Below are 27667 nucleotides of genomic sequence, written 5' to 3'. Positions count from 1 at the left end.
CAAAGACTGGGACTTGGGTGCATCTTTTCTACCCAATCATGATATCCTTCCTATTACCAGTTCACCTGCATATTGTGGAATGTTTCAAAACAGTGTACCATGACTATTCTGTACAATTCTCTTATTTTGCCCCTGTCCCAACTTTTTTAAATTTTTTGAGTGTGTTTTGGGTTAAAGTTCAAGATGTGTTTATGTTTACAAAATTAAATGAAGTTGGTCAGCAAGTCATTGGCAGTTTATGTCAAATGACAAATCACAGACCAAAAATTTGTATCACTGTATTTTTTAAGATTTCATGGTATACATCTGTATAGCAATTAAAAAGTATTTTCGCCCCGGTAGTAACGTTGCTCAACCGTTGGCTTTTTTGCAACAGCCGTGCCCCGACAAGCTGTACAGTATATAGTGTTTTAATCTGTGTCGGAACAAAAAACACTTTTAAACTGCAGACACAGCTCATTTCTTTGCTGTTTTTGTTTATTTTTTTCACCATCTCAAGAAAACCTCTCTCATCTGTTAACACCTATGCTAATTCTGCCTGATTAACAAGTGAGCTGTATCTGCACAACGCTCCGAAGCTCTTTCAGCGGCGGCCAATATTATATGATTTGCTGCCTGTTGAAGACAACAGCTGTTGTATTAACTGTGCTACAGTATGGCGGTATATGAAAAATGCATACCGTATGAGGAATCAAAGGCAGTATACTGAATGCACCGTCATACCCCCCAGCTCTAGTCCTAAGTTTTCCTAGAAATGAGGTTTTAAAATTTGACTGAATACAATCCAAGCAACTGAGAATTGAGGGCCTTGACAACACTGGCATCCTAGCTGTCATGGGGCTTGAACCAATAACCCTCAGATTAACATTGTTCTATATTTAGTAAGTAGAGCAATTCACTCATTATTTTCGGAACTATAATCATTCTGACCTGATGGGTTATCAGTGTCTGCATGAATGCAGGATGCTGTCAGCCAAAATGTGTGCTGTAGTTGTTATGTTAGGCATGGTACATAGAAATGTGGGAGATGGGCCTCAGCCATAACTCTGAAAATGACTCAGTTCTGGTGTTTTAACAACGCCATTGCTAAGAGTTGTATAAAATAATTAATATGTATTCAGCCTTGATGAAAGGCTTTTGTTCCTGCATGACTGTGCCCATTCAATGCCTGTGATTTTGGAATGGGAATTTTAAGGAGCTCATAGTCAACATGCATTTGGCCATATAGTTTAATGCAGTATTATTGGGCTACAAACCCATATACCTTTATCCCAAAAAATTTAGCCAGGTACCGTTATCCCACAATAGCTATAATTTAGCAGTTAAATACATAAAACACTTAATTATATGACCAACCTGACAGTTAAAGAACAAAAGTAACATTAGCCACTATGGTTATTTTAGCCTAGCCCATTTAATTTGGTGCCACGTATTAGGACAGTGATCAGTTTTGCTGTGGACTTATTTTTTTCCTTTCGGCTGCTCCAATATCCATGGGTTGCTACAGCGGATCATTCTGGTCTGCATTACAGATTTGTAACAGTTTATACTGTATTTCCTTCTTGACACAACCCTCTGTATTTTTATTTGGGTTGGGTCCGACACTGCACTTCCCAACTGCTAGACTGTTTGGCCGTCTCCCCCTTAGACAAAGTCAACCATGTCTGTGTAGACACCCGACTGGCCAAAAGCACTGCTGAGATTCACTGTGCCAACCAAGTTCCCAAAATACATAAAGTGCAATCATTTCTCCTGGCATTGTGGTAATGTTTTATTTTTTAGCCTGCGTTAGTCACCACCCTAAAAAAGACAGACCTTTTCATTCAAGTGGGATGTGGTTCAGCAGCTGCAAAATTCTCTGGTTACGTATCAAAGTGTACATCATTACGAGATCTCTTCCACTGACACGCACACAGTGGCCCTGGAATTTCATTTCCACTCTGGCTGTGGATGGAAACACGTGCTTGCCGGGCGGGCTTCACACTGCACCATACGGTGGAGATGATGACACGTATTGAGAGAATATTGCAGATGAGCTCATGCACGTCTGTCCATCAGTGGCGCACCGCGGCCTTCTTTCCCCATTGTTGTCCGATTACGAGAGTTTGTGTAAAACGTGGTGTTGGGTTTTGTAGATATTAAACCAGATGTTTTTTCTTTTTCTTTTTTAACGCCACTATTAAAGCGTGGTCACTTAGATTGGTCCAGCTAACTTTCTAAAAGCAAATGTGGTGAACTTAGCAAAAACAACAAAGCACTCATATTTCCTAACTGCACAGAGACGTCTTTCTTTTTCACCATCACTTTTAGAGAGGGAGAAGAAATAGCTTGTTTTTCTTTAGCTGTTCCAGCAGCTAGATATCAACATTTACATTCATTTGATTTTGGACTGATTTAATATACACAGATCAGCCATAACATTAAAATCACCTTCTGGTTTCTACACTCACTGTCCATTTTAGCAGCTCCACTTACCATATAGAAGCACTTTGTAGCTCTACAATTACTGACTGTAGTCCATCTGTTTCTCTGCATGCTTTGTTACTCCCCCTTTCATGCTGTTCTTCAATGGTCAGGACCACCACAGAGCAGGTATTATTTAGGTGGTGGATCATTCTCAGCACTGCAGTGACACTGACATGGTGGTGGTGTGTTAGTGTGTGTTGTGCTGGTATGAGTGGATCAGACACAGCAGCGCTGCTGGAGTTTTTAAATACTGTGTCCACTCTATTAGACACTCCTACCTGTTTGGTCCACCTTGTAGATGTAAAGTCAGAGACGATCGCTCATCTATTGCTGCAGTTTGAGTTGGTCATCTTCTAGACCTTCGTCAGTGGTCACAGGACGCTGCCTACGGGGTGCTGTTGGCTGGATATATTTTTGGTTGGTCGACTATTCTCAGTCCAGCAGTGACAGTGAGGTGTTTAAACATTCCAGCAGCGCTGCTGTGTCTTATCCACTCATACCAGCACAACACACACTAACACACCACCACCATGTCAGTGTCACTGCAGTGCTGAGAATGATCCACCATCCAAATAATACCTACAAAGCATGGGGTAACAAAGCAGGAACTACAGTCAGTAATTGTATAACTACAAAGTACTTCTATATGGTAAGTGGAGCTAATAAAATGGACAGTGAGTGTAGAAACAATGAGGTGGTCATAATGTTATGCCTAGTCGGTGTATATTCTGCTATTTTGTTGTATTGTTTTTTTTTTTGGATGCACAAGAGAGGAACGTGTTAAGAGTCCTCTGTTGTGAACTTGTCCAGGTCCAGGTGCAGAGAGGAATCTACACCTGTCCCAATAAAGAATTAAATAGCTAGTGAGTTCAGAGGATGAGCTATAGGGCTCAAGAGAAGGTTTGAAGCTCTTTACAGACCTGTGCCGCCGGTTTATTTTCTAGCCGAGTCGTCCGCTGTGCCCTATAAAGATGGGTGAAGAATCCTGCACACAATGAGTGCATGTCTTCACTCTGTCAGCCCAATGAGGCTCTTTTCTCACCTGCTCTCACAGAGCTGTGGATAAGCCAAATGCAGAAAGTGACCTGAAATTAAACCTCCCTGCTGCTTTGTGTTTTTGGGTGTGTGGATATTAATAAATGAAATAAAGCTGAGCAGACAAAACATGAAATATCTTGGGTTTGAACTAGGGATGCATCAATACCATTTTTTCCCGTACGAGTACATGTATTTTTGTACTTGCCGATACCAATACCTATTTAGAATACCGTTTTTTTTTTTAAACAAAAACACACGTGAGAAGTGACGAGAAGTTTAATGATACCACGTCCAAAAATGCACGTCAACAAGTAGCGAGTGATCAAAGTGTTTGTGCGCTGATGTGATGAAATCAAGGAGGAAAAATAAATGAATCTGAGTGGATTTGGCAACACGAATAGCATGGATTGTTCTGTAGTGAGTTGGAGGTTAATAAATATTTTTGCAATGTTGGTGTTTTGTTGTTATGTTTTGTAGAGAACGATCAGGTCAGAAATACTGTAAAACATGTGTGTGTGCTGATGTATTCTGATATAAACTATATTATCCCCCTGTCCCACCTGTTTACACTCCTCTCCTGCATTTCCCCTCACACCGTATCCTGCGTTCTCATTGGCTGTTCGACATGTCACTCATTCCCAGTCGCACATCTCAGATCAGATATCTGACGTGCTAGAAAACTCGAGCGCTCGGTGAGCCGGTCGGATCGAGTTTTTTGGGTAGTTCACACTTAGCGATCGAGAGCCGAGTTTTGATCGCCGAGCGAACGCCGAGTTGCTCCCGAGCCGGCAAATCTAGCGCCGACCAGCCGCCGAGCGAAAATCAGGGCAAAAATCGTGTAGTGTGAACTGGGCATAACGCAGCAACGTGCACTAGGCACACAGTATCGGATGTTTGGTATCGGAGCCTTGTGTGAGTGTACGAGTACAAGTTAATGAGCGCGGTACTCATGCATCTCTAGTTCAAACGTCTACAATCAAATAAAAGTCAAAATAAATGTAAGGAACACTGCATTTCTATTTTATTTGCATTTTCCATACTGTCCCAACTTTTTTTTTTATTTGGGGTTGTATTAAATAGCTTGCATTACTTTGTAGAATCCCTTATGGCACCAATCACAGCAACAAATCATCGCTACAACTAAAGCTTTGCACGAAAGGATTTGGGCAGTTTAGCCTATTTTTCTTGGGTGATCTTCACAGGCTCTGTCAGGATGGATAGCAAACATCGATAAACTGCCACCATCCGGTCTCTTCATTGACTGGTTTGCTGGGCTGTGATGATGCTTTTACGCTTTTAAGGTAGCGTATGGCTAACAGTATGGGAGTTAGTTAAAAGAGCAGTGAAGGAGAGCGAGCGAGTGAGCAAGCAAAATTGATTCAGAGTCGAGGGGACGGCCTGTGTGAATCGTTTGATTCGGGTCCGACTCGGTCCTAGCACACGGACTTATTTTTGAACTTTGAAGGCTGCATGTAGTATGTTGTACATATTTTGTGAATATTTGTAAATAATTTTCACCTTGTTGGAGCACGTATTGGATTGAATAAATGCACATTGCACTTTGGCAGTATATCTCATCATCCTGGGTTTTTTTCCCCTTGTTCCTTCCTTTGACCCCTATGACCACATACTTTAAAATCAGCCTAGTGGCCAGCGCACACTAGTTTTGCTTAATAGCAGCGGGGTCACAATTACATGGGCCACTCAAGGATATCCAAAGACTTGCCCTGGTGCCATTCCAGTGTTATTTTGGCTGTTTGCTTGGCATCGTTGAAGGGTTAAAAGGTTAACGGCCTGTATTTCCTATTTCTCAAAACATATGCCGGCCATGGAGGTTGCCAGGCTAACACATGCCTCCTGCAACAAATGTAAAGTTTCTGACTACATTCTTGCACTGGCCAGCAGGGTAGTCTTACATTGGCATTAACCCAGACAGTAGGAGTTGCTGTTGCAGCAGCAGTAAGATAAATGATCTTCTAGCCTTACATGACCAGCCTCCTTCTTACACAACTAATTAGTCTATTGGATGCCTGACCAGACCTGTGACACTCTGAGACTCTTAGTCAGGGGTGGGCAATTAAATTTTCCACGGGGCCACATAAGAAACTGGGACTGTTGTGGAGGGCCGGACCAATAAGGTGAACTTAATTCTGCTTAATATTAATTTGATCTCTTTATTTACATTTACGTGACATTTATAGCATTTAGCAGACGTCTTTATCCAGAGCGACTTACAATACAGTTACAGTATACAGTCTGAGCAATTGAGGGTTAAGGGCCTTGCTCAAGTTCTAATAAGCTGTTAATGTTTAGATGTTACAATCAGAAAATTAGAAGTAGGCAGAATAAAAACATCAACATTATTTTACTACTTAAACAAACGAATGCAAAAAAAATAAAAATAAATAATGTGAACACAATGTGCAGCTTTTTAACCTATTTTGTTTTGAGTCTAATTACCACATTTGTTTTTCAGTCCGTTGTTATTGTTGGATATTCTTTTTAAAATCACAAAGCTGGTCATGACTGCTTCAGTTCTGGATGTGTTAAACTTTATAAAAAGTCCGTGTTGCTTTTGCAGTTTAGTTAGTGAAGCTTCAGGTGTGACGCTCCGCATCGTTCAATGGAAAGCCGTAGCCTAGTGGTTAAGGCACAGGACTAGTAATCCAAAGGTTGCTGGTTCAAGCCCCACCACTGCTAGGTTGCTGCTGTTGGGCCCTTGAGCAAGACCCTTAACCCTCAATTGCTCAGACTGTATACACTTTGGATAAAGGCGTCTGCTAAATGCCGTAAATGTAAATGTTCATGTTCTTGTATTTCTCTGTTTAGTACCGCGATGAATAACAGGGCTCTAGAGTGCGACCTAATTTCTCAATGGTGCGACTGAAAAAAATCTGAGGTCGCACCGGTGCGACCAGCCGTTCGAGGGGAAAAAAGTCTCTGTGACTCTGAAAGTCTACGGTGCAACAACAGACACACATTAGATCCATATCTAATCATATCTAATCATATCTATATGTCTAACCAATCAGAGATAGTGAAGGGCGGGACCAGCGTCTTCAACAGTGGGCGTTACACAGCGAAAGTTAAGAGTAGTAATATCATGGCGGAGTGTGTAGATTATGTGTGAGCATTTGTGCCGCTGTTACAGATGTTGGTTTTAATGTAAAAACATCAATCAAATATCGGTGATAAGAAGACGTGACGTGTTTGTCTCAGTTGTTGTTTTCTTTAGTTTATTGACGTGAGAAGAGTTTTGCGCTTCGCTTTCACCGTGACTCTCGGCGCAAATAACCGATTTGCTCAGCGCTCGACTCGATAGATAAAACATCATAAAAGTTCCATGATAGATACAAACAAACATCTGTGTGAAATAACCATCAAACCCAGTCTAACAGCTCCACATGTATCTGTGTTTAGCTGGATTTACTTCACGTGTGGTGTTTATATTTCACGTTAAGCGTTGTTCGTTCTGTCCGGGTCACTTTTACCACCTCATATCACACAGTTCATCTTTTTTAAGGCACTTTAAAAATATCAGCAGCAAACTGACTCAAAATGTAATAATGTCATGTCATGTAGCCTATGTCAATAATATGCGTCTCGTTACTGCATTAACCATATATAATATTCTTATTATTAAATGAGATTTGAAGCCCTTAAAACACTTGCACTTTTAATTTAGATTTTCTTTTTATTTCATTTATCTTGAGTTTAAATTTCAGCTCAGTGAAGCACTTTAAGCAACAACACTTTTTCAGTAAGTTACCTTTCGTGTAGAATTGTGCTTCAAATAAAGAACTTTATGTTGACCAGATTGTTAGTTAATCATTTACAAGGCAATATTGCCTATATGGACAGCGAAAAAAAAAAGTGAACCTGTAAAACTGAGGTGTTAAATGCGATGCGGTCGAAAATTTGGGTGCACCTAACTTTTGTGCTGGTGCACCTAAGAAAAAAAGTTAGGCGCACCAGTGCAACCAGTGCAAAAAGTTAGTCTAGAGCCCTGAATAAATACTTCAGAAGTTTATGTCTTGTTTAAAACTCCACCGTCAATCCCACTCAGCTCTGTTCGCATTACGGTGAAGCTGATACACTCGCGCACACACGTAAATCGAAACTTAAGGATATTTAAAGACATAGCGGTCCCGTCAAAATCAATCCTGTTATATTGCATGTGTGATGTACATTTATTTACGTCTGATTTTTAATTGCCTCGAACCTCATGCGGGCCGGCTGATGATGTCTCGCGGGCCGGATGTGGATGAGGTCTGCTCTTAGTGGTAGGCAGTTGTAGCCTAGCGATTAAAGTACTAGACTAGTAAGCGGAAGGCTTCTGGTTCAGACCCCACCACTGCCACTGTTGGGCCCTTGAGCAAGGCCCTTAACCCTCAGTTGCTTAGACTATATAATGTATTTTGGATAAAAGCGTCTGCTAAATGCCAAAAATGTAAATGATAGTGGGCTAGCGCGTACGACTGTGGCTCCACCCAACTGCACGCATAAATACTTAAAATAAAGAAAACTACTTGTCTGTTTGGTTCAAGGCACTGGGTCATTGTGCCACTCATAATGCTTAGTGCTTAGTCAACATTGCAGATGTGACAAATTTGTTAAAGGCTGTACATCTTTATTTATAACATTCCACCAAAGCTCAATGTGAAAGTGCTTTTAAGAGTGTCTTTCTAAAAAAAATTTATGTGTCCATTTGCTAGACTGTAGCAAGTTCTTACCAATTTACTGCTGAATAGTGAGGCTTATATTTCTGACCATAAAGAGAGAAAATATGCACCATGCATGTATTGTTTAATATCCACCTGGTGTCTGTGTGCTGTTCTTTGGTAAGTGAAACTGCATGGCTGGGCCTTGTGCCTACAGTTAAGCTAGCTTTAAAAGCATCAGGGGAACAGAGTTAAAGCGGTGTAAGGTCCAATAAAAACCTGAATAAACAAACTCATTAAATTAGGAACAACCGTTTTATATAGAGTGGATGCAAAAAGTATTCATACCATGTGATCTCTTATTCACAAAATGATTTTAAGCCTTTTGCAGTTCTTTTTTTTTGACTGCAATTATAGCCACATGTCGTCTTAGCTACATATTTACAAGCTTGGAGCACCTGGATTTTAGCAGCGTATCCCATTCATCATTTGTGATCATATCAAGCTCCATTAGATCACATCGTATGCGTCTGTGAACTGCCCCCTTCATGTTTCTCCATAGACGGTCCTTTGGCTGGGATCACTCAAGGACAATTCATAGACATGCCATGAAGCCACTCCAGGTTGTTTTGGCTGTATGCCTTAGGTCACTGGAATGCTGAAAGGTTAACTGTTGCTCTACGTAGATGCTTGTATTTGGCTGCATTCATCTGTTTCTCAATTTTTACTTGTCTTCCTGTTACTGCCACTGAGAATCGCCCTATAGCATGATGCTGCCTCCACCATATTTCACCTTAGAAATGGTATTAGCCATCAGAATTGCAGTGCCTGTTTTTCACCAGACAGTGCTTGCAGTACTGCTCAAAGATTTCAGTTGTCATCTCATCATACCAATGTCTCTTTGCCCTCATGTTGCCAGATTTTTGTACATGACATTTGGCAAATGTCAAACGTCTTACCCTACAGTGGGTTTCCCTCTTGACACAGTACCATACACTGATCAGCCATAACATTAAAACCACCTCCTTGTTTCTACACTTACTGTCCATTTTACCATATGAAGCACTTTGTAGTTCTACAATAACTGACTGTAGTCCATCTGTTTCTCTGCATTCTATGTTAGCCTGCTTTTACCCTGTTCTTCAATGGTCAGGACCACCACAGAGCAGGTATTATTTAGGTGGTGGATCATTCTCAGCACTGCAGTGACACTAACATGGTGGTGGTGTGTTAGTGTGTGTTGTGCTGGTATGAGTGGATCAGACACAGCAGCGCTGCTGGAGTTTTTAAATACAATGTCCACTCACCGTCCACTCTATTAGACACTCCTACCTAGTTGGTCCACCTTGTAGATGTAAAGTCAGAGAGATGATCGCTCATCTATTGCTGCTGTTTGAGTTGGTCATCTTCTAGACCTTCATCAGTGGTCACAGGACGCTGCCCATGGGACGCTGTTGGCTGGATATACTGTATTTTTGGTTGATGGACTATTCTCAGTCCAGCAGGGACAATGATGTGTTTCAAAATTCCACCACCATGTTAGTGTCACTGCAGTGCTGAGAATGATCCACCACCTAAATAATACCTACTCTGTAGTGGTCCTGTGGGGGTCCTGACCATGAAAGGGGGCTAACAAAGCATGCAGAGAAACAGGTGGACTACAGTCAGTAATTGGAGAACTACAAAGTGCTCCTATATGGTAAGTGGAGCTGATTAATGTTATAGCTGATCGGTGTAAAGACCTGATTTATGTCTATTCCGCAGGTTTAACCGTTCTTGGCACAGGACCTTTAGAGTTCTCTTAGAGTTATGATTTGATTAATGGTTGTTTCATCAATGGTTGTTTGATTAATAAGCTTTTTTCATCATATTGCAACATGTGGATGCACCAGACCTCAGTTTGAATTGTATAAATAAAGGGTCTAAATATAGCTGTGAATAAGAGATTTCAGTTTTTTTATTATTTTTTGTATAAATGGTAATTATATTCATTTAAAATTTTAAAGCACAATAGTTCAGTTAAGTGATGCCATACAATCATGCCTAACTGTGCCATACAATCACAATCTTAAAATTTGGGATTCCATGAATTACACCTGGCATAGGGTAGCTAAGTGGGTAGCACTGTTGCCTCACAGCAAGAAGGTCCTGGGTTCGATCCCCAGGTGGGGCGGTCCGGGTCCTTTCTGTGTAGAGTTTGGATGTTCTCCCCGTGTCTGCGTGGGTTTACTCCGGGTGCTCCGGTTTCCTCCCACAGTCCAAAGACATGCAGGTGAGGTGAATTGGAGATGCTAAATTGTCCAGGACTGTGTTGGATATAACCTTGTGACCTGATAAATCTTGTGTAATGAGTAACTACCATTTTTGTCATGAATGTCACAGTGTAAAACATGACATTAAAATACTATTATAAAACGGATAATTCCGGTCCTAAAATCTGATTGGCTGAGCCGCGTTCGAAGCCGTTGTAAAATCCCCGATAAACGCACATTTATGACCACCTCACATCATTCCATATTAATACGCCACTGAAAAGAAAAAGTTAATGTTATTTTCGCCCTCATGTTGCCTAGCAACACTGTTAATCGAACTACCTTGCGTTGCAGAAGAACGCTTTATTGTAAGTTTATACACAATAAATACATTTATGAATTAAACATTGTTGTATTTATTATATTTTATGTGGCCGTTTTATAAAAGCAATAAGCCACTCGAGACTGTGCGTTACTGCTATGATTTTAGCACGGGAAAGACATTTTAGGCACTCCGCTTCGTGTCGTGCCAAAAACGTCATTCCCCGTGCTAAAATCACAGTAACGCACGGCCTCTCGTGGCTTATTGCTTTAATAAACAAACAAACACCTGGCATAGGCTTTCCTCTAAAGCAGTGTAAACCGAAGCGTTTCAGTAACAGTTCAAAATGCTCCCGCATTATGCTTTGGGTCTGTATTTCTTTGACTGGAACTAGGGCTTTAGTCAAGGTGGAGGGAATTGTGAACAGTTCCAAATATCTGTCAAAATATGAACCTTTCAGCATGACTGCTCCAAAGCATACCTCCACAAAAAAGCACTTTATCAAAAGAAGATCTGCGATTTGGAATGGCCCAGCCAGAGCCCAGACGTGAATCCAGTTAAAAATTGGTGGGGTGACCTAAAGAGGGCTGTGTCCTCACAATCTAATAGGTTTGGAGCACTTTTGCAAGGTAGAGTTGACAAATACAAATAGATACTTCATTGATCCCGAAGGAAATTAAAGAAACTAGGGCTTGTCCGGGATTTTAACCTGGGACCTCTCACACCCAAAGTGAGAATCATATCCCTGGACCAACGAATCAGAAAAAGATTTCCAACGCAAGAAGTGCCATTCTGATCGACTCCCAGGCAAAAATATAGAATGCTGTCATAAAATTAAAAGGTTCTTCAACAAAGCATTGCATAAGCAGAGGTGATTACTAGCTGTATTCCATTGTATTGTACTAAAACCCCCATGATTATAATAATGTAACATTAACAAATATAGTTACACAATCTGTACAGTCTTGATACAGAGCTAGTAAAGTAAAATATAACTTTGAAAGCAAGGTTGGATTTGTGCAAAAATTGGAATTGAGCTTTTTGGCAGTGTTAATGTTTAAGGTGTCACTAAACAAAAATGTTTTCTATTTCAGTGAGAATGAAGCTTTGTGGAGAGAAGTGTCTAGTCTGAGGCAAAAACATGCTCAGCAGCAGAAAGTTGTTAATAAGGTAATATTCTCAGTTTTTCTACTTAAGCAGTAAATTGTTGAATATGGTTCTCAGTTTTTGTACTGTTTTTAAGCAAACTGATTTAGTGACTATTAAAGAGTAAATTTATGTTCAGGAAATGTTTGTATGATGAAGCCATGACATTAAAATTTGCCTACTAAACTTGTTTTCTGTTTCTATAGCTCATCCAGTTTTTAATAACACTGGCACGGTCCAACAGGGTTCTTGGAGTGAAAAGGAAGATGTAAGTCTTATGGATTAAGACTTCACATTAAAACCACCTCCTTGTTTCTACACTCATTGTCCATTTAATCAGCTCCACTTACCATATAGAAGCACTTTGTAGTTCTACAATTACTGACTGTAGTCCATCTGTTTCTCTGCATGCTTTGTTAGCCCCCTTTCATGCTGTTCTTCAATGGTCAGGACTCAGGACCACTACAGAGTAGGTATTATTTAGGTGGTGGATCATTCTCAGCACTGCAGTGACACTGACATGGTGGTGGTGTGTTAGTGTGTGTCATGCTGGTATGAGTGGATCAGACACAGCAGTGCTGCTGGAGTTTTTAAACACCTCACTGTCCATGCTGGACTGAGAATAGTCCACCAACCTATAAAACATCCAGCCAACAGCACCCCATAGGCAGCGTCCTGTGACCACTGATGAAGGTCTAGAAGATGACCAACTCAAACAGCAGCAATAGATGAGCGATCGTCTCTGACTTTACATCTACAAGGTGGACCAACCAGGTAGGAGTGTCTAATAGAGTGGACAGTGAGTGGACACGGTATTTAAAAACTCCAGCAGCGCTGCTCTGTCTGATCCACTCATACCAGCACAACACACACTAACACACCACCACCATGTCAGTGTCACTGCAGTGCTGAGTATCATCCACCACCTAAATAATACCTGCTCTGTAGTGGTCCTGTGGGGGTGCTGACCATTGAAGAACAGGGTGAAAGTAGGCTAAAAAGGTATGTAGAGAAATAGATGGACTACAGTCAGTAATTGTAGAACTACAAAGCTGATAAAATGGACAGTGAGTGTAGAAACAAGGAGGTGGTTTTAATGTTATGACTGATCAGTGTAAATTGTGATGCAGCTCTCGCACTTTCTTATTCATTTTTTTTTTTATTTTCTCTTCAGACCTCTGATGCTGAACGATAGCAGCACAGCACACTCCATGCCCAAGTTTAGCAAGCAGTACTCCCTGGAGCCCTCACCCAATATCTCTGTGAGTTGTATTATGGTATTATTTACTTCATTTTATAGCTGTGATGTTGTGATATGCAAACCTTTGGAGATCAGAGCTTGACTCTCCTTATGCTATACTGATTTCTGCATGAACCCACCTCGTGCAAATGAAAAAGAAGTGATTGCCCACTACTGGTGGAGGGGGCATGTGTTGATTACGGCCTGCAGCAGTGGATGAGAGTTCTAACTGGGTAAATGGATACGACTAGATCGAGAGAAAAGGGAAAATGAATAAATAGATTTTTTTTAAAAAGAGGACTAGCAGCTTAAAATATAAATTGCTTCATTGGTTAACCATCAGTTAATGACACTTGGTTATCAGTTAAACAAAGGTAACAAATTGGCATCCCTAATAGCAATTAAACTCACTTTTTCATTATGATGTTGTGCTTAAACAACTCCATAAATCGGTGCGCGTTTGATTCAGAGATTCAATCGTGGTCCAGGCCTTGTTAAACAGCTACACTATATTGCCAAAAGTATTCACTCACCCATCCAAATCATTGAATTCAGGTGTACCAGTCACTTTCTTGGCCACAGGTGTATAAAACCAAGCACCTAGGCATGCAGACTGCTTCTACAAACATTAGTGAAAGAATGGGTCACTCTCAGGAGCTCAGTGAATTCCAGCGTGGTACCGTGATAGGATGCCACCTGTGCAACAAGTCCAGTCGTGAAATTTCCTCGCTACTGAATATTCCACTGTCAACTGTCAGTGCCATTATAACAGAGTGGAAGCGATTGGGAACGACAGCACGTAAAATGACAGAGTGAAGTCAGCGGATGTTGAGGCGCATGGTGCGCAGAGATCGCCAACTTCCTGCAAAGTCAATCACTACAGACCTCCAAACTTGATGTGGCCTTCAGATTAGCTGAAGAACAGTGTGTAGAGAGCTTCATGGAATGGGTTTCCATGGCCGAGCAGCTGCATCCAAGCCTTACATCACCAAGCGCAATGCAAAGCGTCGGATGCAGTGGTGTAAAGCACGCCGCCACTGGACTGTAGAGCAGTGGAGACGTGTTCTCTGGAGTGACGAATCACGCTTCTCCGTCTGGCAATCTGATGGACGAGTCTGGGTTTGGCGGTTGCCAGGAGAACGCTACTTGTCTGACTGCATTGTGCCAAGTGTAAAGTTTGGTGGAGGGGGGGATTATGGTGTGGGGTTGTTTCTCAGGAGTTGGGCTCGGCCCCTTAGTTCCAGTGAAAGGAACTCTTAATGCTTCAGCATACCAAGAGATTTTGGACAATTTCATGCTCCCAACATTGTGGGAACAGTTTGGGGATGGCCCCTTCCTGTTCCAACATGACTGCGCACCAGTGCACAAAACAAGGTCCATAAAGACATGGATGAGCGAGTTTGGTGTGGAGTCCTGACCTCAACCCGATAGAACACCTTTGGAATGAATTAGAGCGGAGACTGTGAGCCAGGCCTTCTCGTCCAACATCGGTGTCTGACCTCACAAATGCGCTTCTGGATGAATGATCAAAAATTCCCATAAACACACTCCTAAACCTTGTGGAAAGCCTTCCCAGAAGAGTTAAAGCCGTTATAGCTGCAAAGGGTGGGCCGACAACATATTAAACCCTGTGGATTAAGAATGGTAGTCACTCAAGTTCATGTGTGTGTGAAGGCAGACGAGTGAATACTTTTGGCAGTATAGTGTATATAAACCTATTCTAAATCCAGTGTGTAGGTAAAATGATTGCATTCATGGTATTTTAATTTGATCAGTATTTTAATGAGAAGTCACGTCATTGTTACTTCGAGTTACTTCACACTTTAACAAGCTAAATGTAACCGGGATTCTACAATATGACCCCTTTTAAATGTGTTGTGTTTGCTTCCACTTGTAGTCCCCTGACATGACTTTCACTGGAACCGGCATCTACTCTTCCACCTCACCAGTCAAGACCGGGCCGATCATCTCAGACATCACAGATCAGGCCAGCCCCCTCATTACAGAACAGTGGCTTGAGGACAGGCAAGACATGTTAAGCTCTAAACATGATTAAGATGTTCTGTATCGACTCTTCCAGCATCTTACATTCAATTGTCTATTCTATATTCCGAACAGAACAACAAGCCCGTTGGTGCACATTAAAGAGGAGCCATCCAGCCCTGTCTACTGTCCAGAAGAGGATGAAGATGAATGTCCAGTCAGAGTGGAAGTTGGACCAGGGTCTAACTTGCTTGTAGACACGCCTCTCTCCCCTGACACCTTCATCAACTCAATTCTGCAGGAAAGTGAATCAGCGCCTGCCCCCACTCAGCATCCTCTACACCAAAAATGCTTAAGCGTGGCATGTTTGGACAAGTGAGTATCATTACTGTTTGGAATTTTAATGACTTATAAGGAGCTGAACAGTGTCCAAAAGCTGTTGAGAATTAGATTTTTAATGGTAGTTTATAACAAACAAGACTGATCATGAGCAGCCAGATTGGTACTGTATGCTCCTGTAGAAGAGGTCAAAAATTAAACTCACTGTTAAATACATTACCTACAATTTCAGGGGCAAACTACAGCTACCACTACCCCGTGACTACCACTAAAGATAGCTCAAGGCAGGATTCATTATTGTGCTGTGAAGCATAGGGAATACAGCCTGAGCCCTCTCTATGCTCAGATACAGAGCAGATACATACAATGCAAATTAAAAAAAGTTGGGACAGTGTGGAAAATGCACATTTATAAAATGCTTTTCATGAGTTTCATTTCATTGTAGACCGTACAAGATGTTTTTTCTGGTCAAGTTCATTTCATTTATTTATATATTCCTGCAATTCAGACCTGCAACGCATTCCAAAGAAGTTAGGACAGGGCAATTTAGGAGTAATGAAGCGGATATGTCAACAGGTGATTATAATCATGATTTGGTTCAAAAGCAGTATCCATGAGTCTTTGAGCAAAGATGACCAGAGGATTTCCAGTTTGTCAACAAATGTGTGAGAAAATTATTGAAATGTTTATAAACAATGTACCTCAAAGAAAGATTGGAAGGGATTTGCATATTTCTCCCTCTACAGTGCATAATATCATTAAACCATTCAAGGAATGTAGAGGAATTTCAGTGCTTAAAGGGAAAGGGTGCAAGCTTAAGCTGGACATCTGTGCCCTTTGATACCTCACACAGCACTGCTTTAAGAACTGTCTTATCAATAGCTGATATAACAACATGGGCAATGGGATTACTTTGGCAAACCTTTGTCAAAGACTTCCAGTACAGAGTTACATGGACAAATGCACTTAAAACTTTACTGTGCAAAAAAAGAAGCCTTATGTTAAATCATATCCAGAAGAGGTGTCAAGTTCTCTGGGCTCTGAGACATCTAGGATGGACCATCACAAAGTGGAAACGTATTGTGGTCGGACAAATCAGCATTCCAGGTCTTTTTTGGAAGAAATGTACAATGTGTGCTTTGAACCAAAGACGAAAAGGAGCATCCAGACTGTTATCAGCAACAGCCAGAAGTCTGTCATGGTATGGGGCTGTGTCAGTACCCCTAGCAAATGTAATGTACACTTCTGTGATGGTGGCATTAATGCAGAAAAGTACATTGAGATCTTAGAGCAACATATGCTGCCTTCAAGATGACATTTGCATTTTCCATGCTGTCCCAACTTTTTCTAATTTGGGTTTGTACATGCGAAAGATAAAGCATATAGGAATACACATATAATATCAGAGACTATCTAACGGATACAAAACACCCACATTAACCTTTCCTGCCGTGAATATAACTCACAAGAGTACACACGGCATAGGTAGGTAGGTAGGTAGGTAGGTAGGTAGGTAGGTAGGTAGGTAGGTAGGTAGGTAGGTAGGTACAGTGTATCACAAAAGTGAGTACACCCCTCACATTTCTGCAGATATTTAAGTATATCTTTTCATGGGACAACACTGACAAAATTACACTTTGACACAATGAAAAGTAGTCTGTGTGCAGCTTATATAACAGTGTAAATTTATTCTTCCCTCAAAATAACTCAATATACAGCCATTAATGTCTAAACCACCGGCAACAAAAGTGAGTACACCCCTTAGTGAAAGTTCCTGAAGTGTCAATATTTTGTGTGGCCACCATTATTTCCCAGAACTGCCTTAACTCTCCTGGGCATGGAGTTTACCAGAGCTTCACAGGTTGCCACTGGAATGCTTTTCCACTCTTCCATGACGACATCACGGAGCTGGCGGATATTCGAGACTTTGCGCTCCTCCACCTTCCGCTTGAGGATGCCCCAAAGATGTTCTATTGGGTTTAGGTCTGGAGACATGCTTGGCCAGTCCATCACCTTTACCCTCAGCCTCTTCAATAAAGCAGTGGTCGTCTTAGAGGTGTGTTTGGGGTCATTATCATGCTGGAACACTGCCCTGCGACCCAGTTTCCGGAGGGAGGGGATCATGCTCTGCTTCAGTATTTCACAGTACATATTGGAGTTCATGTGTCCCTCAATGAAATGTAACTCCCCAACACCTGCTGCACTCATGCAGCCCCAGACCATGGCATTCCCACCACCATGCTTGACTGTAGGCATGACACACTTATCTTTGTACTCCTCACCTGATTGCCGCCACACATGCTTGAGACCATCTGAACCAAACAAATTAATCTTGGTCTCATCAGACCATAGGACATGGTTCCAGTAATCCATGTCCTTTGTTGACATGTCTTCAGCAAACTGTTTGCGGGCTTTCTTGTGTAGAGACTTCAGAAGAGGCTTCCTTCTGGGGTGACAGCCATGCAGACCAATTTGATGTAGTGTGCGGCGTATGGTCTGAGCACTGACAGGCTGACCCCCCACCTTTTCAATCTCTGCAGCAATGCTGACAGCACTCCTGCGCCTATCTTTCAAAGACAGCAGTTGGATGTGACGCTGAGCACATGCACTCAGCTTCTTTGGACGACCAACGCGAGGTCTTTTCTGAGTGGACCCTGCTCTTTAAAAATGCTGGATGATCTTGGCCACTGTGCTGCAGCTCAGTTTCAGGGTGTTGGCAATCTTCTTGTAGCCTTGGCCATCTTCATGTAGCGCAACAATTCGTCTTTTAAGATCCTCAGAGAGTTCTTTGCCATGAGGTGCCATGTTGGAACTTTCAGTGACCAGTATGAGAGAGTGTGAGAGCTGTACTACTAAATTGAACACACCTGCTGCCTATGCACACCTGAGACCTAGTAACACTAACAAATCACATGACATTTTGGAGGGAAAATGACAAGCAGTGCTCAATTTGGACATTTAGGGGTGTAGTCTCTTAGGGGTGTACTCACTTTTGTTGCCGGTGGTTTAGACATTAATGGCTGTATATTGAGTTATTTTGAGGGAAGAATAAATTTACACTGTTATATAAGCTGCACACAGACTACTTTTCATTGTGTCAAAGTGTCATTTTGTCAGTGTTGTCCCATGAAAAGATATACTTAAATATCTGCAGAAATGTGAGGGGTGTACTCACTTTTGTGATACACTGTAGGTAGGTAGGTAGGTAGGTAGGTAGGTAGGTAGGTAGGTTAAAAAAGCTTACATTCTTCTCTTACATACTCCCAATTTAGCATAGCCAATCAGTCTTTCGCTGCTGGGGACCCTGATCACATCCAAGGAGGGTATATTAGCTTGTCCCTTTGACGAGAGCACAGTCTACCGACCCCCTCTTATTCTCCCATACCTTGGTTGATTTGCACATGAGGCCAGTCTCGCACACGGACAGTCACGCAATGATCTGTTCATGCGCCCCATGTTACTAACTAGGGTCCTTACAGTGTTGAAGACCCCACCCCTTTTTAGTCTGGTCTTTTCCCACCCAGCAGACTTAATGGCCCTTTTTTTTTTTTGCCTGCTAGGGGGCGCCCAGCCGACTGGTAGCAGAGCTGAGATTCGAACTCAGATTGCCCAAATCGAGTAGATTTAATCTGATGTTTTACATAGGTGGACTTCCATCTTCAGTTTACAAAAACACTTGGTAAAGGATGGGACTACATCATAGATGTGTCACCATTTCATTTTATTAATTCAATAAGTGAATAAGTAAATAACCAAGCGCTGTTTAGAGTAGCTTTTGAACTTGCATGGTTTTGATAGATTGGCAAAGAACCACACAGACAGTTGAAGAACATGATAAATGCCATGCAGTGTTTAAACTGTGTAGAGATTTTGCTTATTATTACACTTGGATGCTCATTAACGTAATGTCAGTTAAATAGATCAGTCTTTTTTATATAAATAGTAAAATGATTTACATACATATCTGCAAATCTTTTCATATTTGACCTCAGGTTATGTGTCCCTTGTCTGTAGTCCATGAGCTTATGCCCTAAAGACCTCTTTGTTAACTTTCACCCCTTTCATTTGAGCTTTGAAGGCCTGGTGTCTGTGGATAATCCACTGTTTCTCTTTTCCTAAGTAAAACTTTTAGGTACTAGTGGTTTGCTCTTCATTACCTTGTTTTTAATACTGAGCAGGTTGTATTAATTTGATGTTGACCGTGCAAGCATTCCTTCTCCTAGCCGCTCGTAAGTCTGGGCCTTTCTCAGTGGGAGAGCAGTAATTGTGTAGTGCCTCACCCTCCACTTTCAACAGTGCTATGTTGTGCTTCTATCTTTTCAGTTCTCCCAAGACATCTGAGGTGTTCCACCCTTTTTCCAGCCTCTCCTCTTCGTCTCCTCACCTCAGACCACATCCACGGTTAGCATTTCAGTTGGCCATGCCGACCCAGAACACACAGTGCTGTGCTCTTTAAGCTACTAACTCCGGATAGCAGCCGCTATCAGTTTCTAGCCCTAGGGAGTTTAGCCACTTCATCCATCCGCAATGTGATATGCACATTTAATGTGTTGGTTCAGATGCAGTCACTGGTTGAAAAATTGTCACAAGACAAACACATTCTGCCTAAAACTCATAACACAAACAGTTCTATTTTTTACTTAAGCACCCCAGTGTAAAATGAAATGAGAAACCTAAAACAAATCCCAAAGTTAGGTCTTAAAACTTGTTGATGGAGTGGGTGCTCTGTAAAGATCACACCAAGAGCACAACCTGCAATGCTAAAGGAGATGAAAAAGAACCCAACTGACACCATATAATTCTCTGACGGGGGGGGCAAAACCGCACACCAATATAAACCCTTTTTGATTTGGTTTGCATCTGGGTTTCTGCCTCAAGCCTGGAAAATTGTTTTTTTAACAAGAAATCCCAGATTAATTTGTAATTCCTCCTCATGGTTGTACAGCTACAAGAAACATTGCTGCTGCCAGTGGAGGTTGTACCAGTGAATAAATACACTGATCAGCCATAACATTAAAACCTCCTTGTTTCTACACTCACTGTCCATTTTATCAGCTCCACTTACCATACCAAAGCACTTTGTAGTTCTACAATTACTGACTGTAATCCATCTGTTACTCTGCATGCTTTTTAGCCTGCTTTTACCCTGTTCTTCAATGGTCAGGACCCCCACAGAGCAGGTATTATTTAGGTAGTGGATGATTCTCAGCACTGCAGTGACACTGACATGGTTGTTTTGTGTTGGTGTGTGTTGTGCTGGTATGAGTGGATCAGACACAGCAGCGCTGCTGGAGTTTTTAAATACTGTGTCCACTCACTGTCCACTGTCCACAACTCCTACCAAGTTGTAAAGTCAGAGACGATGGCTCATCTATTGCTGCTGTTCGAGTTGGTCATCTTTGAGATCTTGATCAGTGGTCACAGGACGCTGCCCACGGGGCACTGTTGGCTGGATATTTTTTTGGTGGACTATTCTCAGTCCAGCAGTGACAGTGAGGTGTTTAAAAACTCCAGCAGCGCTGTTGTGTCTTATCCACTCATACCAGCACAACACACACTAACACACCACCACCATGTTAGTGTCACTGCAGTGCTGAGAATGATCCACCACCCAAAAAATACCTGCTCTGTAGTGGTCCTGTGGGGGTCCTGACCATTGAAGAACAGCATGAACGGGGGCTAACAAAGCATGCAGAGTAACAGATGGACAACAGTTAGTAATTGTAGAACTACAAAGTGCTACTATATGGTAAGTGGAGCTGATAACATGGACAGTGAGTGTAGAAACGAGGTGGTTTAAATGGTATGGCTGATCAGTGTAGAAGAGTATTGATATGTCTTGAATAAAAACAAGACAAATACAGATGTCTTATACATTTAGGTGGAATGTGTTTGCCTTTAATTATATGAATATAAGACAAAATAATTTCTAGTAATTCTAGAGTCATTTATTGATTGAAAATTCTTGATCTCCAGGATGAGGGGTGGCAGCTTCCTAAGGGCAGTATGAAATAAATCTGTGATGGTTAAAGTATATTCCTATTTGGTAATCTTGAAGTGGGGCATGGCATACTGAATGCATTACATGTGCTCTTTCATACCTCTTTGACCTCCCGTTCAGTATGATCCAAAACTTCACAGTTTGGCCACATTTCCATGTTCGCAAGTAGGTGGCACAGCTCTGTTGCTTTGTGGTTGTCACTAAAAATGAATGTACTTCCTTGTCAATGATGTATTGTCAAGCTTTGATTCCCCTTTAACCCGTGTGTGGAAAAACAAATGGAAACCACGATCACGAAGATAAAGGTGTCTTGACTTTGTTTTTCTTTAGCATCTGTATGAGTGTGTGGTTATGTTTTTTCTAGGACTGAACTCTCTGAACACTTGGACAGCATTGACAGTGGCTTGGAGAACCTCCAAACGATTTTAAATGTACAGCCCTTCAGCTTTGATTCTTCACCCCTCTATGAGGTGAGTATCCATTTCCAAAGACTAAACCGAATAAAACCGGGTCAAAAATGCCATGTGACTGCTTAATGCAACAACACAGCAGAAACATAGCAGTCGTTGTCTGATTCTTCTCTTCATGATGTGCCATAGATTTTCAATTGGAGGCAGATCAAGCATACAGACTCTTGTTTACAGAGTTATGCTGTTTCGTTGTGTGCAGAATGAGGCCTGGCGTTGTTTTGCTGATACAATCAATCATACGATCTACAGTAGCTTTTGGTCTTGTCCCATAGGGACTAAGATTTCTTTTTACAGTATTAAGTACTAGGTACAGTATATACACTGGCTTCCTGTAGCTGCATGCATTCAGTTTCAAACACTGATGCTCGCCTACAAAGCCAAAAATGGACCAGCCCCAAGCTACCATCGAGGTCTAATCAAACCCCGCTCTGTACCACGCAACCTCCGAGCCACTAGTCTCGCTCGACTTGATCCTCCACCCAGGACTAAAGGAAGACAAGTATCAAGGCTCTTCTCTGTACTTGCACCCAAGTGGTGGAACGAACTTCTCTTGTCTGTCAGAATATCTGAGCCTCTCACTGGCTTCAAAAGACGATTAAAAACCTCCATCACGCTACACGACTTTCCAAGTCGTCGGGTCACTGTACAGTTCACAATACATCTCTTGTAATCGGAATTCTCTTAAGTCGGTGTGGTTTTCACACTACACGACTGATCGGCGATAGGGGGTTTCACACTACACCATCTATCACCAACTGGAATCGCAGGCGAGCTTCTCTGGTCTCCCAAACTACGTTTTGTCATGAAAACAAACGCAAGAAGTGACGATTTAAGGTTTAATGATACCACGTCCAAAAATGCACATCAACAAGTAGCGAGCAATCAAAATTGTTAATGCGCTGATGTGCAGCATTAAATCAAGGAGAAAAAATAAATGAATCTGAGTGGATTTGTTTGGATTGTTCTATAGTGAGTTGGAGGTTAATAAATATTTTTGCAATGCAACATTGGTGTTATGTATAGTACAGAGAACGATAAGGTCAGAAATACTGTATAACTTGTGTGTGTGCTGGTGTATTCTGATATAAACTATATTATGTCCCAGTCCCACCTTTTTACAACGCCTCCCCTGTATTTCCCCTCACACCGTATCTTGCGTTCTCATTGGCTGTTCGACATAGCACTCACTGCCAGTCGGGCAACTCCGATCTTGATATCTGACATGCTAGAAATCTCGCTTCGGTCGCAGAGCGCTCGGCGAGCACTCTGCAAGCCGCTCGGATGGAGTTGTTGGGTAGTTCACACATAGCGATTGAGAGCCGAGTTTTGATCGCCGAGCAAACGCCGAGTTGCTCCCGAGCCGGCAAATATAGCGCCGACCAGACGCCGAGCGAAAATCACTGCAAAAATCGTGGTGTGAACTAGGCATAAGTCGCTCTGGACTAAATGCAGAAAATGTAAATATGTTAAAAGACCCAAGTTATTTGTAATCTTGAATTGTTCTTTTTGAACTGACAATTCTCTAATCACATAATGACCTACGAAAAGAATATCAGAACATCAGCTGGGGTAAAGTCTGCAGTGGTTCGAAATAGGCTCCTAGGGCCAAGGTTAAAGTCGTGCAAAGCTTGAGAAAAGCTCTTTATAAGAATAGAAAGCTTAAAATTTGGCCAGCTTGGCCTGACATTTGTTGTTTAATGGCTAGACAGATATATTGAAAGGCCTACAAACTATATAGCCTTGCACCGTCTGTGAAATCTGGTGGATCAGAGATCATGGGTGTTCAGCTTAGGCTTGTGCCCTTGCCCCTTTTTTACACCTCACTACCAAAATGCCACTATTACAACTTTATTGCCTTTTTGGAATGTGTTTCAAGCCTAAAATCCAAGAATGGACGTACAGTGGTGTTCAAAAAAATAGCAGTCCAACACCATTAACTTGATAAATCACTGTTTTTAGTAGAAGTGATATTTCTACATAGCAAAAAATTTACTTGAAAGTGTAGTAGAGTAATGAAAACAAAACAAACCCAACAATTAGGACATGCATGTTGCTCATTATGAGTAATCGAAGCATTGATTGAAAGGGGCTTGTTCAAAATAATAGCAGTGAGGAGTTCAATTGGTGAAGTCATTCATTCTGCAGAAGAATGGGTGTCAATTTTGGCCCTTATTTAACGTAGGAGGGTGGCAAATGTTGCACAGGTTGGTCATAGCACATTTCCTTTTGAAATACTGGGTAAAATGGGTTGTTCCAGACATTGTTCTGATGAACAGCGTACTTTGATTAAAAAGTTGATTGTAGAGGGAAAAAACATACAGAGAAGTGCAGCACATTATTGGCTGCTCAGCTAAAATGCCTTAAAGTGACCTGAAAAACCTGAAAGACGCAGAAGGAAGCGTGGAACTACTGTTCGAATGGATCAGAGAATAGCCAGAATGGCAAAGGTTCAGCCAGTGATCACCTCCAGATTGATCAAGGAACATCTGAAGTTACCAGTAAGTACAGAAGATGATTAAGTGAAGCCAATTTACCAGCAAGAACTCCTGCAAAGTCTCGTTGTTAAGATAAAGACGTGTCCTGAATGGGTTCAAATTTGCCAAGGAACACAATGACTGGTCCAAAGAGAAACGGCTCAACATTTGTGGACTGATGAAAGCAAAATTGTTCTTTTTGGGTCTAGTGGCCGTAGACAGTATGTCAGACGACCATCGAGCACTGAATTCAAGTCAAAGTTCACTGTGAAGACAGTAAAGCACGGTGGTACAAAATGATGATATGGGGATGTTTTTCATACCATGGTGTTACGTCTATTTATCACATACGAGGGATCATGGATCAGTTTAAATATATCAAAATACTTGAGGAGATCATGTTGCCCTATGTCGAAGAATAAATGTCCTTAAAATGGGTGTTTCAACATGACAATGACCCAAAACATCTTGGTTACAGACAAACAAGATTGAGGTAATAGAGTGACCAGCCCAATCCCCTGACTTCAATCCCATAGAGAACTTGTGTTCTGATATCTGAAGCGCGTTTTTTTGAGGCAAAACCCAAAATTGCAGAAGAACTGTGGAATGTAGTGTAATCATCCTGGACTGGAATACCTGTTCAGAGGTGCCAGAAGTTGGTCGACTCCATGCAACACAGATCTTGGAAATAATTGTTATGCCACTAAATATTAGTTCAGTAATTTAAAGTTAAGTGAAACCTCAAACATTTTTCATGTTATAGATACATTTTTTTAGTTTTTAAAGAAAAATGCTGGCACTGCTATTTTTTTGAACAGCCTAATATTCATTTTTCTTAACTTTCTGTAAAGGATTAACACAAACTGGCTAAATGTAGTTAATGTTTTGATTTAGAATTGAAAGTGTAGTATTTTCAGTGTGTTTGCATTTATGGAAATAAAAGTTATTATAATGATTTTGTGCTTTATTCACTTTTTTAAAGTCACTGCTATTTTTTTGAACACCACTGTATATTAACATATGAAATGAAGGTGATCAGACAAAACATGAGATACCTTGGGTTCAAGGTATGTTAAAGTAAATGACAAACACTTATTTGCTTTTTTCCTACTGTCCCAATTAAAGCACTTTTTTACTTTTTAAGAAAGCTGGTTATGTTATGCTATTTTTGTGGTACAGCTCTCTGAGCTCTTATTTTACAAACCTTTTATCTGTTTGGTTGAGGTGAGCAGGTTGTTGTATTTTATACTAACCCTGCTGTCTAAATGTTTTGTAGATCTTCAGTTCGAACACAGACTTCGACCTGGACAGTTTAACAAGTGTAAGTCTCTACATTTCATTTATAGATTTTACCCTGATAATCTTGTGAACATCTTACAAATTGGTCTTGGTCATGGTTAATTCTGTTGAGGGTTCATATGTGATAATTTCTGTATATGGTATGAAGACTTATGATGCTTGTTACGAAATAAATAAATAAAACTGATGTTATTACAGATTCAGGAACTGCTCTCATCAGAACCAGCCAAGGAAACAGAATCCGGTGTTAACTCTGTCAGATCAGGTATAAAATTTGATTGATTTATTTATTATTTCTACACACACTGTCCATTTTATCAGCTCTACTTACCAAATAGAATCACTTTGTAGTCCTACAATTACTGACTTTAGTCCATCTGTTTCTCTACATACCTTTTTAGCCTGCTTTCACCCTGTTCTTTAATGGTCAGGACCACCACAGAGCAGATATTATTAAGGTGGTGGATCATTCTCAGCACTGCAGTGACACTGACATGGTGGTGGTGTGTTAGTGTGTGTTGTGCTGGTACGAGTGGATCAGACACAGCAGCGCTGTTTTAAATACTGTGTCCACTCACTGTCCACTCTATTAGACACTCCTACCTAGTTGGTCCACCTTGTAGATGTAAAGTCAGAGATGATCGCTCATCTATTGCTGCTTGAGTTGGTCATCTTCTAGACCCTCATCAGTGGTCACAGGATGCTGCCCACGGGACGCTGTTGGCTGGATGTTTTTGGTTGGTGGACTATTCTCAGTCCAGCAGTGACAGCGAGGTGTTTAAAAACTCCAGCAGCGCTGCTGTGTCTGATCCACTCATACCAGCACAACACACACTAACACACCACCACCATGTCAGTGTCACTGCAGTGCTGAGAATGATCCACCACCTTAATAATACCTGCTCTGTGGGGGTCCTGACCATTGAAGAACAGGGTTAAAGCAGGCTAAAAATGTATGTAGAGAAATAGATGGACTACAGTCAATAATTGTAGAACTACAAAGTGCCACTAACATAGATAGATAGATGCTTTATTAAAGTTAGTTAAAACATGCACATCAGGTTTTTAATGTAATTAACGCTTGGCCATTTTTTGGGGTGTTTCAGGAAAGCAGCTGGTTCAGTACACATCTCAGCCAATGGTGACTGACCCGGTGACCACAGTGAACACAGACACAGATGCGGAGTACCTTCCCAGTCTGCTTGAGCTGGAGGGAGACTCTTATTTTACCCAAGACTCTGTAGAAGATCCTACCATCTCACTTCTTACCACTGATTACTAGACTACAGTACCCCAGGACCCCAATCTATAGAGGAAACAAACAAATGGAAATTGATTTAGGTGTGTGGGGTTTGTATTTTAATTGTTTTCTTTTTCTGTATTTTATGTTCAAATCTCACTTTGGCTTTCTTGGCCTGTTTGCTTTGAACCCTTGACAGCAATATCCACTTTTTTCATAATTGTATTGTTTATAGAATTGGTACAGTTTAAATACTTATGTTCAATTATGTCCTGTAATAGCTTTACCGGGAAGGTAATAAGTTAAAGCCCAAATCTGGAACAACCAAGCCTGTTTAATGGTGATACTAGCATTGACCTTATCATGTGAGAATAAGACTTGACATAATTAGTAGCTTAGCTCATATAAATTGCCTATACAACATGAAATAATTCATATTTTAATGTTAGGAATGTAGTTGTAATGTATTGCATATATAATACATAAACAATGTTGGCATTAAATATAAAGTATTATTATCAATAAATGCTTTGCTTACTGTCAAATATTTTCACACAGGTTTCTCTGGAGAATCGTTTGCTAGTGTTGGCGATTCCCGAGTGGGGCTTTAACTAACACAACACATGTAGTGGGGGCCTAAAGTCTGAGACCACTAGGGAAAATGCCTTTTTAATACAGCACAAATTCTATAACCAAATATATTGTTTGTGGAAAGTTGAGTTATTACATGAATTTT

The 27667-nt window shown here is 41.2% G+C and overlaps 1 protein-coding gene across 1 annotated transcript in view; it reads left to right on the top strand.

Annotated features, from left to right (window-relative positions):
* The window catches only part of hsf1 (heat shock transcription factor 1), a 45671-nt gene extending 18214 nt beyond the window's left edge, over nt 1–27457 (top strand). Inside the window, exons 5-14 of the mRNA XM_062990257.1 lie at nt 11834–11909; nt 12092–12153; nt 13060–13147; nt 15023–15150; nt 15244–15483; nt 19771–19848; nt 21813–21918; nt 25669–25713; nt 25890–25956; nt 26798–27457. Coding sequence (XP_062846327.1) covers nt 11834–11909; nt 12092–12153; nt 13060–13147; nt 15023–15150; nt 15244–15483; nt 19771–19848; nt 21813–21918; nt 25669–25713; nt 25890–25956; nt 26798–26973 — 1066 coding nt within the window. The 3' untranslated portion in view covers nt 26974–27457. The remainder of the gene's footprint in view (nt 1–11833; nt 11910–12091; nt 12154–13059; nt 13148–15022; nt 15151–15243; nt 15484–19770; nt 19849–21812; nt 21919–25668; nt 25714–25889; nt 25957–26797) is intronic.
* The last annotated feature ends 210 nt before the right edge of the window (nt 27458–27667 follow it).

Source organism: Trichomycterus rosablanca, chromosome 2, assembly GCF_030014385.1.
Source record: "Trichomycterus rosablanca isolate fTriRos1 chromosome 2, fTriRos1.hap1, whole genome shotgun sequence".
Lineage (NCBI taxonomy): Eukaryota > Metazoa > Chordata > Actinopteri > Siluriformes > Trichomycteridae > Trichomycterus > Trichomycterus rosablanca.
This window is presented reverse-complemented; position numbering and strand designations above follow the sequence as displayed.